The 19,518-nt window shown below is 39.5% G+C and overlaps 1 protein-coding gene across 3 annotated transcripts in view; it reads left to right on the top strand.

Annotated features, from left to right (window-relative positions):
* The window catches only part of LOC136840300 (uncharacterized), a 104,218-nt gene extending 94,284 nt beyond the window's left edge, over positions 1 to 9,934 (top strand). For all 3 annotated transcript variants that reach the window (XM_067106993.1, XM_067106994.1, XM_067106996.1), the window contains 2 exons: positions 1,222 to 1,533; positions 6,772 to 9,934. In XM_067106993.1, the coding sequence (XP_066963094.1) occupies positions 1,222 to 1,533; positions 6,772 to 8,835 (2,376 nt within the window). In that variant the 3' untranslated portion in view covers positions 8,836 to 9,934. The remainder of the gene's footprint in view (positions 1 to 1,221; positions 1,534 to 6,771) is intronic.
* The last annotated feature ends 9,584 nt before the right edge of the window (positions 9,935 to 19,518 follow it).

Genomic DNA, 19,518 nt, shown 5'->3' with positions numbered 1-19,518 from the left:
ATTTCAGTTATCCTTTGGTAGGCCCAAAATACACTGCAAATCTGTTGTTTGGCAGGCTCTCAGCAGGGAGAACCAGGTGATGGATGAATTGTGGATCCTCTTTCCCATGGTTTGCAAAAGGAACTTCCATATTTGGAACATCCCGTATGTAGTTTAAATGGAAATTTTATTTCCATTTAAAGTCTACAAGTATGGAAAGGGTGGTCTGGCAGCCCACGCCATTTTCCCACATTAATATTCAGACCTCCTTACCCCTATATAGACCTCCCAAGGGAATTCCCACTGTGCCTGAGTCACCCTTATCAACTTCTTGCCAACATGCTCCATTAGAATTTACAGGCCTTCTACCATCACACTGTGAGGATATTTAGTTTACATTCCAGAGGGAGTTTTCAAGTAAGGTTGCTAGAGACGTCTCCACACCAAACGTGCCATCAACTTCAGTTTACCAGGCAACATGGGAGGCGTTTTGTGACTGCTGTCACAGAAAAGAAGTCTCCCTTTTCACCACACTCCCTTTTCACCTCACTAGCAAACTTCCTCATTGACCCCTTATGGAAACAAAAATTATTAAAGTTAGTAACTGAATTTCAAGAATATTTTGGAAATGGGGAATTCATCAGAACTCTGTTGCTAAAGAATGTCATCACAAGTTGCACCCCCTAAATCAAGCATAATTCTGGTCCGGTGGAGTTTCACAAAGTCCCCTAGAAAGCATTGCAAGAGAAAATTTCTGCAAGACTTGGCTTACTCTTATCTTTGCATGGTTAATTTTTTTCTTATTTCAATAAACTCTAAGGTCCTTCCTGCTAGGTATTTGTATTTTTACTCTCATCTTACTTCTTTTAACCTATCAGAAATCCTTTTCTAATCTGGACTTTTGATCGGCTTCCTAATCATACATTGCCAAGCTGGCTGTGTCTAACTCAAAATGTGAACTTCCAAATGATTATAATTAAGTAGGTTGACAATATAACCACATTAATCACAATACTTTTTTTTTACTATATAACGCTATCTGGGTTTAGTAATACTAAACTGATAGACTCTTGTAAGGCAATGTTTTACATCAAAAAACATTTAATTTGAGCGTTAATCATGTACAAAAAAGTTCATGGCATTCAACAGGGTCAAACAAATTGAAATTGAATTATTGAGCATATGATTCAGAACTGAAAGTACTAACAAGATTACTAACAAGAAATTCAATAAACTCTACAGAAATGTGAGGAACTGGGAGAAACAGACCGTGAAGCAACTACAGACCATTTTGAAGAGTTGGTAGATGCTGTAAGACAAGGGGAGACATCAAAAATAATAAAATTTTTAAATAGCGGCGTGCCTCTTCTGCCTGTCTATGCACGTGCTGATCCTCTGGTGGAAGCCATTCGATATAATCGAAGGAACACAGTCATCCTACTGATAGGAGCAGGGGCTCCTCTTGCTAACCAATCTATAGGTAATGTGACGCCTCTCGAAGCAGCCCATACCACCGCCGGATCTCCAGCCATTATCCCAGCTGTCGTAAGAAAGGTGATTTTTGCTTTTCTCTCTTCTTATTCAAACGTATTTCTTATCCTTATGCCCTTTTAATGAAAAATGTAGGTACTGAGGGAACATGACAAGGGTTCAAACTAGATTTTTTTTTACAGTGAACACTGAATCCTGCAGATCTGCCTTCAATCTGCATAGTTGTAATCTATAATTAGTTATTCTAAAACTTAAGGTGATAGGCTTACCACAGCACTTGCTACCAGAATTAATAGAATACTATTTCTATGGAAGTTTAGGATCTTTATACACTAGCTGTTGAGGTTTAAGACTGGCACTTTAATATTTATTTATATAATCCTCTTATCTGTGTTTGTATTTGCTGAATAGTCCAGCAAATTTGTACCACATCTCTTACACCTCTATTTACCACAATACACCTGACAGACCAGGTGTGCAGACAAAATGCCGACCGGTATAATGTCTACGGTCATAATGTCGACGGTCATAATGTAGATGGGCAAAATAACATCATAATATGTCCAATGGGGACAAAATGTCGATGGAATAAATGAAAACTTTATAAAGAACAAGAGATGATGGTAGGTTTGGTAAACAAAAGTCATAATTGATATAATTGTATCAGTAAGCACAAAATTTATAAAAAAAAAAAAATTTTGTTATCTCCATTATAGCATTGGGCTGGTGTATAAAAACAACTTCAAGACACTTCTGATCTTGCCGAATGGTGCTGGAAAAATATGCTGAAACGTTAAACAATCGATCTTTGTTAACGACTTCCTTAACGAAACAACTACCAATTTAACGTGCTTTATTACAGATAGATAGATTAACAGACTAGATAGAAAAGGAGACAGAGAGGGGAAAAAACTGAGAAAATGAAAGGGAGTTTGTAAAAAGTTAATTAAATTGTTTTTTTTTATTTATTTACTGTCGTCGACGTTTTGTCCTGTTCGAACGGATGTCTGCATTTTGCCTGTCGACTTAATGTCCGTCAACATTTTGCCTGTCGACATTACGTCCGCCAACATTTGGCCCGTCGACATTTTGTGCGTCGGCATTATGTCCGTCAACATTATGTCCGTCAACATTATGTCCGTCGACATTATGTCCATCAACATTTTGCCCGTCAACAATGCGTCCGTCGATATTATGTCCGTCAACATTATGTCCATCGACATTATGTCCATCAACATTTTGCCCGTCGACAATCTGTCTGTCGACATTATGTCTGTCAACATTATGTCCATCGACATTTTGCCTGTCGACATTATATCCGTCGACATTTTGCCCGTTGACATTATCCCCGTCGACATTATGTCCGTCGACATTATGTCTGTCGACATTATGTCCGTCAACATTTTGCCCTTCGACATTATGTCTGTCAACATTTTGCCCGTCGACATTATGTCCGTCGACATTTTGCCCGTCGACATTATGTCTGTCAACATTTTGCCCGTCGACGTTATGTCCGTCGACATTATGTCCGTCGACATTATGTCCGTCAACATTTTGCCCGTCGACATTATGTCTGTCAACATTTTGCCCGTCGACATTATGTCCGTCGACATTATGTCCGTCGACATTTTGCCCGTCGACATTATGTCCGTCGACATTATGTCCGTCGACATTATGTCCGTCGACATTATGTCCGTCAACATTATGTCCGTCAACATTTTGCCCGTCGACATTTTGCCCGTCGACATTATGTCCGTCGACATTATGTCCGTCGACATTATGTCTGTCGACATTATGTCCGTCAACATTTTGCTCGTCGACATTATGTCTGTCAACATTTTGCCCGTCGACATTATGTCCGTCGACATTTTGCCCGTCGACATTATGTCTGTCAACATTTTGCCCATCGACATTATGTCCGTCGACATTATGTCCGTCAACATTTTGCCCATCGACATTATGTCCGTCGACATTATGTCTGTCGACATTTTGCCCATCGACATTATGTCCGTCAACATTTTGCCCGTCGACATTATGTCCGTCAACATTTTGCCCGTCGACATTATGTCCGTCAACATTTTGCCCGTCGACATTATGTCCGTCAACATTTTGCCCGTCGACATTATGTCCGTCAACATTTTGCCCGTTGACATTATGTCTGTCAACATTTTGCCCGTCGACATTATGTCCATCAACATTTTGCCCATCGACATTATGTCCATTGACATTATGTCCGTCGACATTTTGCCCGTCGACATTATGTCCGTCAACATTATGTCCGTCGACATTATGTCCGTCAACATTATGTCCGTTGACATTTTGCCCGTCGACATTTTGCCCGTCTACATTATGTCCGTCGACATTATGTCCGTCGACATTATGTCTGTCGACATTATGTCCGTCAACATTTTGCCTGTCGACATTATGTCTGTCAACATTTTGCCCGTCGACATTATGTCCGTCGACATTATGTCCGTCAACATTTTGCCCATCGACATTATGTCCGTCGACATTATGTCCGTCGACATTTTGCCCGTCGACATTATGTCCGTCGACATTATGTCCGTCGACATTTTGCCCGTCGACATTATGACCGTCGACATTTTGTCCGTCAACATTTTGCCCGTTGACATTATGTCCGTCGACATTGTGTCCATCGACATATTGTCCGGCAACCACAGACCAGGACATTTGACAAATTTTTATCAAGTTTCCCCTCCCAAATCTATTATATAGTGACAATTTTATTAATCTGTAGCCTTCAATCTGGTATTAGGGGAAGCAAGCTGATTGCCATCGATGAGATGGTCGATACCCAATAGGAGTATTGATTAAATCGACGGCTTTCAGCCTGTCCTAATGATCAAATCACCAGTGTTTAGTATCTATAATTCGATCTTCCTTCTACAGAACTTAACAGCCTCTATTCTTCTGTGCATTATCCTCTTCTTCAAAGTTCAACCGTCAAATAATTTTTTCCTGATCCTATCCACAAGGAAAGTCCATGCCTAATGTAATATGAGCATAACAGCAGTTAGGTGATTGAATATTGAATTTCCCATCAATGATAATCATGAGTCTGAAAGTCTTCCAGTAACTTTTACTAATAATCTCTGTTTGTTTTTTTTATGTTTACCAATCTTAGGTGATTTTTTTTCCTATCTCAACTGCTTTACTTCCTGACTGGAGTTTCTGATGCTGTCTCACCCTCACATAGTTTAGTTTTCTGTAAAAGAAAACTTGTGTCGGCATTGTCTGTCCGTCAGCACTTTATTCTGTCCACACTTTTTTCTGTCTGCCCTCGGATCTTAAAAGCTACTGAGGCTAGAGGGCTGCAAATTGGTATGTTGATCATTCACCCTCCAATCATCAAACATACCAAATTGCAGCCCTCTAGCCTGAGTAGTTTTTATTTTATTTAAGGTTAAAGTTAGCCATAATCACGCTTCTGGCAACGATGTAGGATAGGCCACCACCGGACAGTGTTTAAAGTTTCTTGGGCCGCGGCTCGTATAGCATTATAGCGAGACCACCGAAAGATAGATCTATATTCGGTGGCCTTGATTATACGCTGTAGCGGCTGTACAGAAAACTCAACTGCGCCGAAGAAACCTCGGCGCATTTTTTACTTGTTATTATCTGACTTCACTCTACCTACAGTGACTTGCGGGGAAACTTGTCATCTTGATTATACATACGGTGTTTCTTCATGATTCTGGCTTATCCTAAAAATATCTCTCCATATTTGACCTTCTCATTACTGTACTTTAGTACCCGTACTTCCGATTCTTCTCACCAAACCATTTGATAAATTCCTGGGGTCCTGTCTTTGTGATTTCCTGTCTTTGTGGTCTCCTGTCTGTGGTTTCTCAGGAATGAAGTTTTACCTCAAGTCCCAAAATACTGCGCTGGTAACGCTGTGGAAATTTCAGAACTTTAGTGATTAAGCTAAAAACTTTCACATGCAAGTTCAATGTAATGGGTAAAGTCTGAGAGAGAGAGAGAGAGAGAGAGAGAGAGAGAGAGAGAGAGAGAGAGAGAGAGAGAGAGAGAGAGAGAGAGAGCCTGAAGACTGTCAGAGTAAAAGAAGTTATTTTGAAGGATTTAATGTTATAATCCGCTACTGGGGATTTATTTAAAATGCCAGTAAAAATGACCCCATGTAATAACATGCCAAAGCGAAGTCGAAAAATTATGTAAGCCCCAATCCTCCAAATTTCATCGGTTTCAGACCTTGTTTTTCAATCGGTGATGCATATCGAGTTAAAAATCTTCTTCAATCATAATTTGATGCATAACGCCCCCCCACCCCGCCTTTTTGTTAAAATTTCCTTGTTACTTCAGAGAATCTCAGATTTTTAACAATTTATAAGCTTTTGAATATTTACTCTATCACTACTAATCATATAAACATATTAAAACTGATGTCCAGAGAGCAAAGCCGCGTGAAATGCTAGAAGAAAAAATTTCATGGAGTGGAAAAAGAACAGAGTCAAGAGTGTGACAGGGCTGACATAACCGATTACCAAAAGCAGAAAAGCTTAGGGTTCATTTGTGGATACTTTAAATCCTGTACAGACTCTACATTAAAAGTCGATAGCTGGTGAAGAGACAGGCTTATTGTAACAAGAAAACTGGCTCTTAACACGTGAAGAAGGTACTACATGGAACTGCATGTGTATACTTTTCTCCATCCTGTTTCAGTCTTCTTTGCGACCAATGTTAGTGTCCACAACTTGATCAAAAAGAGTCCTTTTTTGCGCTGGCGATTGTGAAGACTGATATCACTTGTATGCTGGACAATCAGCTGCAGAAAAAACTTGGCCCTGGGTACAGTATTCACTGCAGTATCACTCTACTGCCCTCCTACTTCTCTCATTAGTTTCCCAATGTTTAGCTCAGTCCACAATAATGATTACTCTGTTTGTGGTGCTACTCAGCTTACATCCTTCACATCTGATTTATTTTAAAGTCTTATTTATATTCTGCCGAAACTTGCGTGTCATGTAAATGGACTTCTGATTTAAGACACCAGTAGACTTCCGCTTCCAAATTTTGGGTGATGTTAGGACGAAGTTCACTTTACTACAAAGGAAAATGAAACCATGCAAAGTTTATCATCCCGGACACATTTTCTATCTGCATGTGAGAGCTCTGAGCTAAATTCTCAAGTTAAGCAGTTTTTTCACATCAGTTACAGATTCTCGAAAGAACCATATTCATTGCAAACTAATGAAGTGGGATACAATTTCTTTATAACTGTATGTTGTTTCTAATTAAAGTTCTCTTGCATATTCACAGGTATACAGTGACAGACTTCGGGAGGAAGGATCAAGAATAAACCTTGAACATGAAATGAAAGCTTTTAGGAATCTTGTCATTACTGCTGGTTGGAAAGCTAAGTGGAAATTCAGCCCTAATACATGGAAAGAAAATACAAACAAAGTGGCTCAAGAACTGTTACTGCAGGCAGCGGAAAAAGGTTGCTACCTATTTTGCCAGGTGTTATCGCAGGAAGATGTACATCTGCATTCATTAAATGGAGAAAGCAATGCTTTCTATAAAGCAGTGCAAAATAAGCAAGTGAACACACAACTTTCTTTGTGCAGAGATCTGAGAATGTCCCCACTGACATTTACTTTGTCGGCTCTCAAATCACTTAATAAAGATCTTAGAAAAAGTATTTTGAATGGACAAATCAGAATCCTTAGAAGTGCTTGTAAGAATCCATTAAATCCTCTCCTACAAGGGAAACTAGGGATGACTATTGATCAGTGCATAAATGGCCTTCAGAGATTTTGTGATACAAATTACTCACAACATACAGAAATTGGAGAACCACCAGACACGTTACTATACGCTGTAGCCAAAGAAGGGCTTGATGCCATACTTTACGTCCTTATGACGGAGTGCAAAACTTTTGATATAAACAAGGAAATTGACTTTTCCAAGAGCACTCTCCTCCATGTTGCAGCCATGAATGGACAAATCAATATGATTGAGTTCCTACTTTTCCACGAGGCGAAGCTCGATCTGGTAACAATAGGTGGGTATACAGCGGCTCACCTTGCCGCCCTTGGGGGACACAAAGAAGCATTTTTGTACGTTGAAGAACACATGAAGAAGAACGATATTAATGTAGATGCTAAATGTCAAGTAGGCCTCACTGCATCAGAACTTATGGCTAATTACTCTACAGTGTGCGAGAGTCTCACACTCCCCTTAATATCACATGAAGATGCACTTACTGTCATGAATGAAAAAGCGAATTCTGAGAAGGCCTATGAGATACTGAGAAGGAAAGGAGAAGCACTGAACATAACCAAGCCACAGGCTTTGTTTGAGTGTGTGGAAAAAAATACTTTTTCCAGTGAGGATACGATTTATATCTTGACAACAGTCAGAGAAGAAGTTAGTGAGATCTGCAATGTCTTCAAAAATTCTGACTTTGGTGGAATTCTGTCACTTCAAGAGGATACTGAAATATTTAATATCTCAGATGTACATTTCACTTTAGAATTAGAGGCATTTCATTACATGGATCACACAGCACCTGTAACCTATGAAGAAGCGGAAAACAGCAACCATACCACATTCATACTTCGCTATCATTCAAAACCAGAACTTTTCAAAGGAACAAATTTTATTCAGGAATTTTCTAAGGCTATGGAAGCTGCTCTTCTAAGCTATAAGAGTTCACCAGATAAAATCTCTTTATGCTCCCCGTTTCTGACCACTGGTCTCTCTGAAGTATCTTTTTGTCTGCTCTTGAAAAAGGATGAAAATTTCATAAAAATTGCTGTGCACGTGCTGCCCATCATAGCGATTTCTTTTCCAAAGGAAAGCAGAATTAAGGAAGGTTATGAGGAATATGTTAAAAGTAATAATGGTAATGCACAGATTTGCCTTTTTAACTCTGAAGGTGAGTGGATCTTTCATCCACACCATTTTGAAAAGTGTATATTTCAAAAGCTAAATGAAAGCCAAAGAAAGGTCAGAAGAGCCTGTCATCTTATTTCAAAGCTTCTGAATCCATGGCCATGGGCTCCTCCTTTCAGTGCAAAGCACTTTATCAAACCCTGGCACACATTATCTGTGGGAGTTGATTTTCTTCATCCAGAAGCTGTCAATTCTCTCTTCCTGAGGGAGTATACCAAAAACAGTTCTCATTGGACGGAAGATAGAGTCTTCCAAAAACTTCTCTCCTTATACCAACATGCAGCTGAGAAAGATCCACAGGGATCATGGACTGTACAGAAAAATATTGAATCGTCTGTTTTCCTTCGAGTATATTATGAAAACAATGACTCAGTTTGTGGAGTAATAAGATATTTGGAATACCTTGAAAAACGAAAGGGATCTTAGATGATTTGAAGGAGAAGATAAGACTGAGGCATCTAAGATCAGTCTGAACTGTTTTCGAAAAAATCTGTCAACTACTGCTCGTCATAGTTTGTTACATCACTGCTCAGTAAAGGGAAGAGAACCAAATGGAGAAATCAGAAAAAACATTGTCTGTATGACGTGCAATCGACACTTTCAAGTAAATCTGGGCAATTAATTGGTCAATAATCAAAGATTTTTGATGGTTACGCGCCTCCAGCATACGATCAATGAAGGTCTAATTTACTAAACTGGGTGGCATGGCCACGAACTAGAGTTAATTCAAAGAAATTAAAGATCACTTTTAATTTAATGAAGTTTCTATTGTACGTGATTTTGGAGTCAGCAAACCTTCTACAGGGAAACCAGTGATGATTTCCAATTTGTGTGAATGGTGTCTTGAATGTACGTTTACATACGTTTAATCTTTCTTTAAAGCAACCATTTTCGTGTATAACTCAGGACTGGGCATAAAATGAGCAGCTACATTTGAAAAACGCTTGTGGCTCACAACCCGCTGGTATTTTAGAAGCGAAAGTACCTACCAGCTGAGAAAGCACAATTATTCTTATTTGTGATTTTCGTGAACACAAGTCTCTGACTTCCTATGGAAAGTCTCTGTAGCATTTGAACAGACGTTCTACTCTCATTTGTTTGATTCTGGTAAAGATGTGAACTGATGCCAACGCTACTTGCCATTTTCTCCAGTTACAAAAGGGAGATCCAGTCAAATACTTAGTACAAACGGGAATATAAGTTATTGCAGTAGTGCCTCACAAAGCTCTATGGAATTTTAATATTGTCTTAGTTTTTCCTGTCACGTTTCCATATAAACTCCGCTCTGCATTTACTTTTCAGTCACTTTCATTTGCTAAAGTTCAGCAAGTCTTAAAATGAACCAGCTTATAGACATCCATTCTCGAGCGGACTCTCGCTCAGTGTTTTGACACAAAAGATCTGTAACTGAAGATGATTATTCTCTCTGGCGAGTTACAGGGCTTTGGTGCATCAGAAATTCCTTACAGTGTCTACATTTTTTCTCTCTCCAGGTCATACCAGCATACAATAAAACAGAAATTAATTTTGTTTCTCACTTATGCCTGAAGTGGTCAACATTATACTGAATGAATGAGTAACGACTATATATAGGCTTTAAAGCCAAGTACTATGGCCTTGCAGCCATTCAGCGCTCAAGTCCGTGAAAAGGGAGGAGTGGTAAGACAGCAGATAAAAAGATCCAGAAAATATATGAGATGAAGTGCAAAGATCTGCTGGAGAAAATGGTAAAAAAAAGCCACAGTTACGAAGAAGTAAAGAGGCTGGCCTGTACGATGGAAGAAATGAGGTGGAATGGAGATACAGTAAAAGGCCAAAATATGGGTGTTGCTTAGGCTGAAGATACTGTGCAGACACATTTTTGTAATGCCCACAAAGCACCACGTGAGGCAGAAAGAGAAATAGTTTCAGAAAGCAGTTTAGAGCTTACTAAAGGTCTGTGCACTACAGCTCACATTTTCTTTTGGAAAACAACTTTGTTAGCTTTTCATATACTGAGAATATTTTTTGTATTTTTAGTATGTAGCTGTAGTCTTTGGTAAATATATTCATCTTGTTAGAAACTTTATTCCTTATAGTATCAATAAAAATAATAGAAATACTTGTTCTGGAGAATAATATGAAACAAGGATAGAATTTTATTTCACTAGTCTGCTTAGTGCGTTGGGGCTACTTTTATACAATATTTTCTTTTATTTAATACAAGCAGTAAATGTAAACATTAAAGAGTTATTGAAAGGGCTTGACTTATTTTCTACGCTAATTACACTGCAGATTTCTATCACCAACCGAAATTTCCAAAATTGCTAGAACGCTCTCAAAACGCACAACCTGTCAGAGAATCGACTTAACTTCTGGAGCCGCCTCTTCAAACAGGAAAGCCATACAAGTAAATTTATACGTATATATTCATATATACACACACACACATATACATATTATATATATATAATTATATATATGTATGCATATATATATATATATATATATATATATATATATATATATATATATATATATATATATATATATATATATATGTGTGTGTGTGTGTGTGTGTGTTAATGGCCTCTTGGGTCAGGAAGGGCCATCTTTTATTGGTGTGTCTGTTTTAAGAACAGAATCAATCATCTTACTTCCTTAAGATGTCTGGGGTAGCCGTGGCTCTTCCTTGGGTCAGCAGACCCCTTCTCCTTTGTCAAACTTCTCTCATGAAACCTATCTTTACACAAAGGCCTACTGAAATGAGACACTGATATACAAAACTAGACTTTATTGACAAAATTAACGAAAGTGACGCAGCAAAAGCTACGGTCATGAAATAGAGTGACTCACACCCTCTATCAATGGAAAACATAACTAGAGGAAATACTGTTCCACAAGCAAGTAGAATAATGATTCTATATCAAGCAATGCTAGTGAATAACACCCTGATCATCAAACAAAGTAATAAGGTCATATTTATAAAAGACCAAAATTCTTCTTCGTTTTAACGTGCTTTTTCCCATTTTTATATGGGGTAAGCACGATGCCTTCCTTTGAAGGACTTTGATTTGGCGTTGGGGTAGGCCATAGCCTCGATCGGCTGCCCTGCCTGACTTCACTTAGACCCCAGTAACGATGTGTACGTGTATCGTACCAATCCCCAGCTCCCTTTCTCCCAGCAGCGAGGAGAACTGGGCGGTTAGGTCGACAGTTCGAGACGTGTGAGGTGTCTGTTATGTTTTTTAGAAGATGTTGGAGTGGCTTTGTTTATGTGTGTATTAGTCTGTAACACCCATTTGCTTTCAGCAAACCTATCTGTTGATTACATACATAATCCCGGGGTGTCTACATGGATAGCAAAGTGTCCGCCTTCTCTGACCAGTCGGCTGCGGATTTGAACCCGTGCCACGGACCTCTACGAAGTCCTAGGCTGCTGCTCTACCGACTGAGCCATCGAGGCTCTTATAAAAGACCAAAATAAACAGTCATATTGTATGTAAGAGTAAATACACTACTTCTGAATATTCGTCCCCTCAGGACGATGTTCGAATTCCTGTATCCACCACTCGAGGTCGAGGCGGTCTCCCTGTGAGAGTCACTGTTCCTCATATAAGTATCTCCTGGGAGATCGCACACACACACACGCACATACCCCACCGGAACCTGGGCACTTCCGGTGCATGCTGTTTCCATGTGCTTGGACCCTGATCAAACAGTTCTCTGCATCCGACTGAGCAAATTCCAATGTCAGCACAAATGAACCTGCAGTGAAGCACCACTGACAGGTCTTCACATAGTTCTTCTCTGTTGTCCAACGAGAACCAAGACTTAATAGGTGCTTGGACCACCTACTTTCTGGACGCCCTCGCCCAGATACGATGACTGTCCAATCAAAAGTTCAGTAAGGGCCAACTCCAAAATCATAGCAAAACATATGCACTAGATACGAAAATTGTTTCGTATACACAGATGTTATTCCAATACCAGTTCATAACAGAATGCAACACTTGAGATCTTGCATTTTTGATGGACTAAATCTTCTGGATGGCTTGCAACTATACAAGCCCATGCTTCTCCTCGCATCTTGAATTCCTGGTGATCCAACTATGCTGAATGGGTTGCAACTGCACAAGCCCATGTTGAATGCGGCGCTCACGAATCCTTTGCGCCAAACAGATGTCTCCCGGCAACGACGGCGATTTGTAGACGTCCTGCCCGACATCTCTCCAAAATCATGGACCCTTTCATGAAAGCACAGGCGTAGAAACCTGCAGGCATACCGTAGACGGCTCCCATATCTAACTTGTATGAGTTGAGGCTCATAGAAGACATTCCATACAGCTCTGCTGCGAGGAAGTGGTGTATAAGGTAAGTCAGTCATATCGACAGTCAGCCCAAAAGGGTAACTAGTCTACTCACTATGCCATATTATTACTGAACTATTAAAACTACTAGGGCAAAGGTCATATGATAAAACTGTGAAGCAATTCCAAGTTGCTAACCAGAATTTCCACAATCAACCCTCTATCAGGTACACTAACTCTAAGATACTATCCATTCAAATTCTTCCCAGTAAAAATTACCCGAGAAACCTACCAATATACCGAATTCATTAAAGGCAATTCTAAACCTTAACTGATTTACCCAAACCTGCAACAAGATCAGACAAATTCCATCCGATATACAAAGTACCCCTCCCCCAAAAAATCCTAAGTAATAAAGCTTTATTCTGAAACTCTATACTCAAAAATATTGCGTCAGACGACTACTACACATCATAATATTCTTACATAATAACACATGGGCATTACCTCACTACGAACTTAGTCCATGTCACGACTTACAAAATCATGTGAATGCGAACCATTACCCAAAGCAACAAATTACTAAAGCCAAATGCGAACAATGAAGTTCCTAACCACAGATGCGATCCATAAAAAAAACAAACAAAAAAATTCGTATATCTATGAAACTCTATGGTATTTTGCACTAAATTTTAACTATATCTATGAAACTCTATGGTATTTTGCACTAAATTTTAACTAAGTATTGCAACACATACGAGCAAAAAATGAACTTGGATAAATAAAGATTTGTATAACTCTATGGACTCACGTCCACCCCAGTTAAAAAAACACTACAAGTTAAGCTCATTTACAACACATTTAAAAAAACAAAGAGAGAGATAAAGAAAAAACAATTATCATAACCACAGTACAACCCAGGGATTAACCCATACAATTCCCATTACCCTGTCTTTTTAATCATAGATATATGTGTCAACCGAGACACACCCATGTTTTCATCTAGAACAACAAATCTATTCCCCTTCTTTGCTTCTACAACGCGGAAAGGACCTTCAAATTTAGGACCCAGCTTATAGTTCAACTGATTCCTAACATTTATCTTCACATAAACCCGATCTTCATCAGCCACTTTAACTCTATCGGGCTTTGCATTGCTCCTATCTACCATGTCTCGCATTTTCATTTCAAGATTCTTGGCAAGACGGGCATATCTCTCTTTCGTGGTGGAAACCAGTGATTTAACTGTATCATCAACCCGATGGAATAGGCAACAAATCGAATGCACCCCGCGCTGGGTAACCAAACAGCGCCTCATTGGGAGACATTCCAATGGTATCGCTTAACTTAGTATTAATATTATGTTGCACCTGTGGAATATATCGATCCCAATTTGAATCATTTTCCCCCACGGTCATCCGAAGAGCTTCAATGACCCTATCTGCTCGTTCACACAGGCCATTAGCTTCTGGTCTATAGGGAATAATAGTGACCTTCCGAATGCCCATTATACCCGCAAGACACTAGTGTTCTGTTCACAAACTCTCTACTGTTATCTGCAATTAGGACCTCCGGAACCCTGTAACGGCAAATATACCCATTAAAGAATGTGACTGCCACCTCTTCCGACGTTTTATGCTTCAACGGAAAAATTTCTACGAACCTAGTTAATTCATCAAAACCACCAACAGGTGCCTACGGCCATAACTAGATTCACAGAAATTGCTTAGAATGTCCTATGTGGACTCGGAACCAGGGTCTGCTAGGAATAGGAAATGAACCCAGTTTACAAGAGACGACCCTGGATGGCTTACACGCATTACAAACTGAACAACTTTTCACAAAGTCTTCTACTGAACTAAGCATAATCTTCCAAAAGAATTGTCCCTGTATATTCTGATACATTTTCTCAATCCCCAAATGCAGACTGCCAGACCTACTGTGAACAATATCTAGCACCGTAGGTACTAAACTCTTAGGAACAACTATTTGTGTCGTATCACCCTTATCCTCACTATTCCTCAGTCTGTATTTAATCTTCCTAACTAACAAATTACTCTCTAATTCAAGCCCTGCAAAAGGCAGCTTATAACCCCTTCTAACTAATTCCTCTCTAAGAAACACTTTTGCGTCTCCCACAGTTTCATCTTCATCTTGCTTAGCTTCTACTAAACTAATATCCCAGTCTATGCTATCTCCCGATACGTAACATACATGAGTACCCTCTTCATCAGCAAAACTTCTACTAAGGGCGTCTGCTACGACATTCTGTCTACCCTCTAAATACTTAAGCTTAGTGTCAAAATCCCTGATTGTCAAATACCACCGGGCTCTTTTTGGGGAAAGATCCGGCTTATTAAAAAGATCCAACAATGGCTTATGATCCGTAAGAACCTCTACTTGATTGCCCAATAACAACATTTTGAAGTGTATAAGGCTAGACACTAAGGCAAAGGCCTCTTTGTCTACCACCGACCATAACCATTCATTACTACCTCATTCATTACTGTAAAATGCAATCAGACTGAGTCTTCCATTGAACTTCTGCATAAGGCATGCCCTTATACCATCATAAGTAGCGCCTGTTACCAACGTGAAAGGACGTTCCAAATCAGGAAACTTCAACACTGTGGGATTTACTTAGGCATCTTTAATTTTCTGAAAAGCTACTCGCTGTCCATCTCCCCATACTAAGTACACATCATCCCTCAGAACATCTGTCAAGGGAGATGCCAGAACAGAAAAACCATTCACAGATCTATGAAAAAATCCAGCCATGCCTAAAAGTGACTGAATCTGCTTCTTATTCTTGGGGGTGGCAAAGTCTACAATTGCCCTAACTTTATCATTATTCACTCTAACACCCTCTTTAGAAATGACATGACCTAAATGTACTATCTGCCTCCTGAGAAAATTACACTTAGCTAACTTTATCTTCAAACCCGCTAATCTAAGCCTCTTAAAGACTTCCCTAAGAACTTCTAAATGTTCCTCTACTGAATCAGTGGCAACTAAGATATCGTCCATGTACAGGAAAATTTTTTCCCCTAACAAGCGATGCAAAACTTTATTCAGCAGCCTAGTAAATGTCATCAGACTGCCTGTTAAATCAAACAGCATTCGTGTAAACTCATAATGCCCCTTCAGCAAAGAGAAGGCCGTGTACTCTCGACTCTCCTCGCTAAGCGGTACTTGCAAATACCCTTGCATCAGATCAGTTGAGGAATAAATATTTTTCCCCCAATCTCAATAAATAAATCTGGCAAACACGCCACAGGGTAGCGATCAGGAATGGCTTTCTCATTCAACTTCCTAAAGAAAGTCTACACAAACTCATAATGAACCATCCTTCTTAGGGACTGCTTACAACGGGAAATTAAAAGGCGACAAACTGGGCCTAGCAATGCCTTCTTCCTTCCACTTATTAACCTCTTGTTCTACCTGCTCTCTAATCTTAAAAGGGATCCCATATGAAGGAACAAATATAGGCTTAGTTTTGTCCTCCAACTGAACCCTGTGTTCTAACACATTTGTTAATCCTAACTTATCCCCATTTAGTGAGACTATGTCCGCAAATTCGGCCAGAACGTCTTTTACACACCCAGCATATTCTTTATAATCGGCATTGGCTAACTGATCCCTAAAAATTTGCCTTCTAGCCTGTAAATCTGCTTCTGAAAAACTACAAAAATCCCTGACAATACCTACTGAATTATCGTCATCGACCCAGTCAACAAAGTCGATTGCATAAGTACCCTTCTGGTAATTCCGAACTGAATCGTTACAGTTTAGCAATTCCACCCAAGTTTCCCCTGCACATGATACATTATTTATAGAACCCGTACACAAAACGCCCTTCAGCTTCTCGCTACATTCATCCACACACATCTGTCTGGATTTATGCACTCCTTCCACTCGAACTTTCATCATCACCACCATACCCAGAACAAGCACCACATCATCTGTCAAAACACCCTTATAACACCTCTTATCCACCGACACATGTTCATCATTCACCCACGGATCCTCATGTACACCTGACCCCTCATCATCCACCACCCTTACATCCATCTACTCATACGGCACAAACACCCCAGGTACTCCCACCGTTATACCGCATTTCCCCTGTATGAACCGATATTTTTCGTCTCTGACATGCCGGATGACCCAGTAATAAAGTATTTCCCAAAGCACGCCATTGTATAACCAAAAATGGTTCTGTCAAAGGTGTACCCCCAAGAGATAAATCTACATCTACGTATCCCAAAATCTGTAACCTGTTTGCTTGAACGTCACATACGGGTACTCAAAGAGCAATCGGACATCGATCTGAACAACTCATAATTTATCATATTAATAGAGGCACCTGTATCTATAAAAACCCTTACATTAATTCCATGTACAGACCCAATTATGACTGGCTTTGACCCTGAGGGTTCTCCCAGAAGTCCTATATCCCAAGAAACATCCATCCAGTTTTTCCTTTACAACTGATTGGTCTTTAGACAATGTCTGCCGATCACAAGATCTCCTCGAAAAATTCGCGTGAGGAACTTCCTTATTTGAGCTACCAAAGTTCTGAAATGCAGGCCTATCATTATACTGTCTCCGAGACAGGCAGGACCGCCGAGGATGACCATAACTCTTACAACTGCCACAATATTTAACACGGCAAAATCTCTTGATGTGTCCCTGCATATTGCAATTAAAGCAACGAACCCATGGGATCCTAGAACTCAAGCCAACCATTGATCTTTGGCCATTCCGACTTTCCAAAAATTCCTTCGAACCACGGCCTAAATCTCTGTGTCCTATGCAACCATAGGCTGATCTAAGGAATCTCTGATCACTATTTCCTCTCCTCATTCTTGCAGCTTTCTTCTTCGTAAGTAAATTCGTTAACTTATTCTTGGCTGATCACAAGTGCAAAAATTTCACAAGTCCTGCAAAAGGACACCCTTTACAGAAAAAACACAAGAAAAAACAATTTCCCCTCATAAAATTCCCATACAACACGAAACCCAGAATGTTAATTCCTTATACTCTGACAATTAATTCCCAAAACTCAAAAGAAGGTACTAATCCAACCCACCACTAACTCCAAAGTTAATTAAACCCACAATCAAATCCAGAATTAACTAAACCCACAATTCCATTCAAAAATTAATTAAACCTTCAATTAAATCCAAAATTAAGTAAGCCCAAAATCAAATTCACAATCAAGTAAACCCATAAGTAAATTCACAATTAATTAAACCCATCATTAAATGAAACCCCCAAATTAAATTCAAAATTAACCACCCCACAATTAAATCCAAAGTCCCATAAAAAAAATGAAAATTGCTGGCTAAACGCACAGCTGATGCAAACTGGGTCAGAACCCATTTCGCATTTTCAAAAGCAAACCATAATAAAAAAAAAAACATCTTCCCAAGTAAAGAGAATGAGAATCCACTCTCACATATAGAAAACGGAACTTGAGCACTTGGACGAGAGAGAGAGAGAGAGAGAGAGAGAGAGAGAGAGAGAGAGAGAGAGAGAGAGAAAGAAAATTCGTCCCTTGCCCCCTCAGAGCAACACCTCACTCTCCCTATCACCCCATCCAAGACCTGCTGAAGCCTACACAAAAAATGTTGAGCGCGAACCCCAAGGAGACAAGCTCGCCTCTCCTGTCGTCAAGGGACTAGATTGCCAAATAAGCTTATAGCAACTGCACCCACTTTACATACACGCACATATGCACCCAAAATAATACACATACATGTGTAATTATAAAAATAAGAAAAAACAGTTAAAAAACCTAATAAATGTACACACACTTGCATAAGAAATGTTTACATGCAGTAATTCAACAAATGTCAAATAAATTACTTCCCAATTATCAAAGTTCCCAGGGATAACACAACAATAAAATATTTCCCTTATTAAACCCTAAATGCCAATAAGAACTGCCGATTGCTATATATAAAAAAACAAAATATATGAGACACAATCAAAATTTAATTGCACTACTCAGAGTATAAAGAAGCAAGCAAGATGCTCCATCCAAACTAATGACGTCACTGACACGTCACTCAGGCGATGACATCACTACAGCCACCGCCCTAAAAAATTAGCTGCAGTGTAATGAAAAGTCCAATTCGACATTAAACTAACAATAAAAAAGATGATAACACTTACGTATGCCTCTGCTTAACAGCGCTTGAATGTCTCACCACAGACAGAGAGAGAGAGGGAGAAAAAAATCACTTGCAATTTTCGTGTATTTTAACACATCAAGATACCACAATTACTTTGCACTATATATCCCACATACGTCTGAACACTCCCGAATATGAATTAACTCCATATTAATACCCATGTTAACACCCTGTGCCCCGTGACGCATCATTAAAACGCACACAGAGACTTAGCACCTGACAAAAAGACTGACTCGCCGATCCTTGCTTGACAACATCTTCCAAAGCTGAATTGCTGAACCCAACAAAATCCTATTCTGAGATGCCAATACTAGAATTACTAAAATATGTCTCTCTTCGGAAGCATATCCCTAACTATCTATTTATCTATCTATGTCTAACACTGCTGCCAACCACTGTTAATAGCCCCTTGGGTCAAGAAGGGCCATCTTTTATTGGTGTGTCTGTTTTAAGAACAGAATCGATCATCTTACTTCCTTAAGATGTCTGGGGGCTAGCCGTGGCTCTTCCTTGGGTCAGCAGACCCCTTCTCCTTTGTCAAACTTCTCTCACGAAACCTATCTTTACACAAAGGCCTACTGAAATGAGACACTGGTATGCAAAACTAGACTTTATTGACA

This window comes from Macrobrachium rosenbergii, chromosome 7 (genome assembly GCF_040412425.1).
Source record: "Macrobrachium rosenbergii isolate ZJJX-2024 chromosome 7, ASM4041242v1, whole genome shotgun sequence".
NCBI lineage: Eukaryota > Metazoa > Arthropoda > Malacostraca > Decapoda > Palaemonidae > Macrobrachium > Macrobrachium rosenbergii.
The sequence above is the reverse complement of the archived record's forward strand: the minus strand, read 5'-3'. Positions and strand labels throughout refer to the sequence as shown.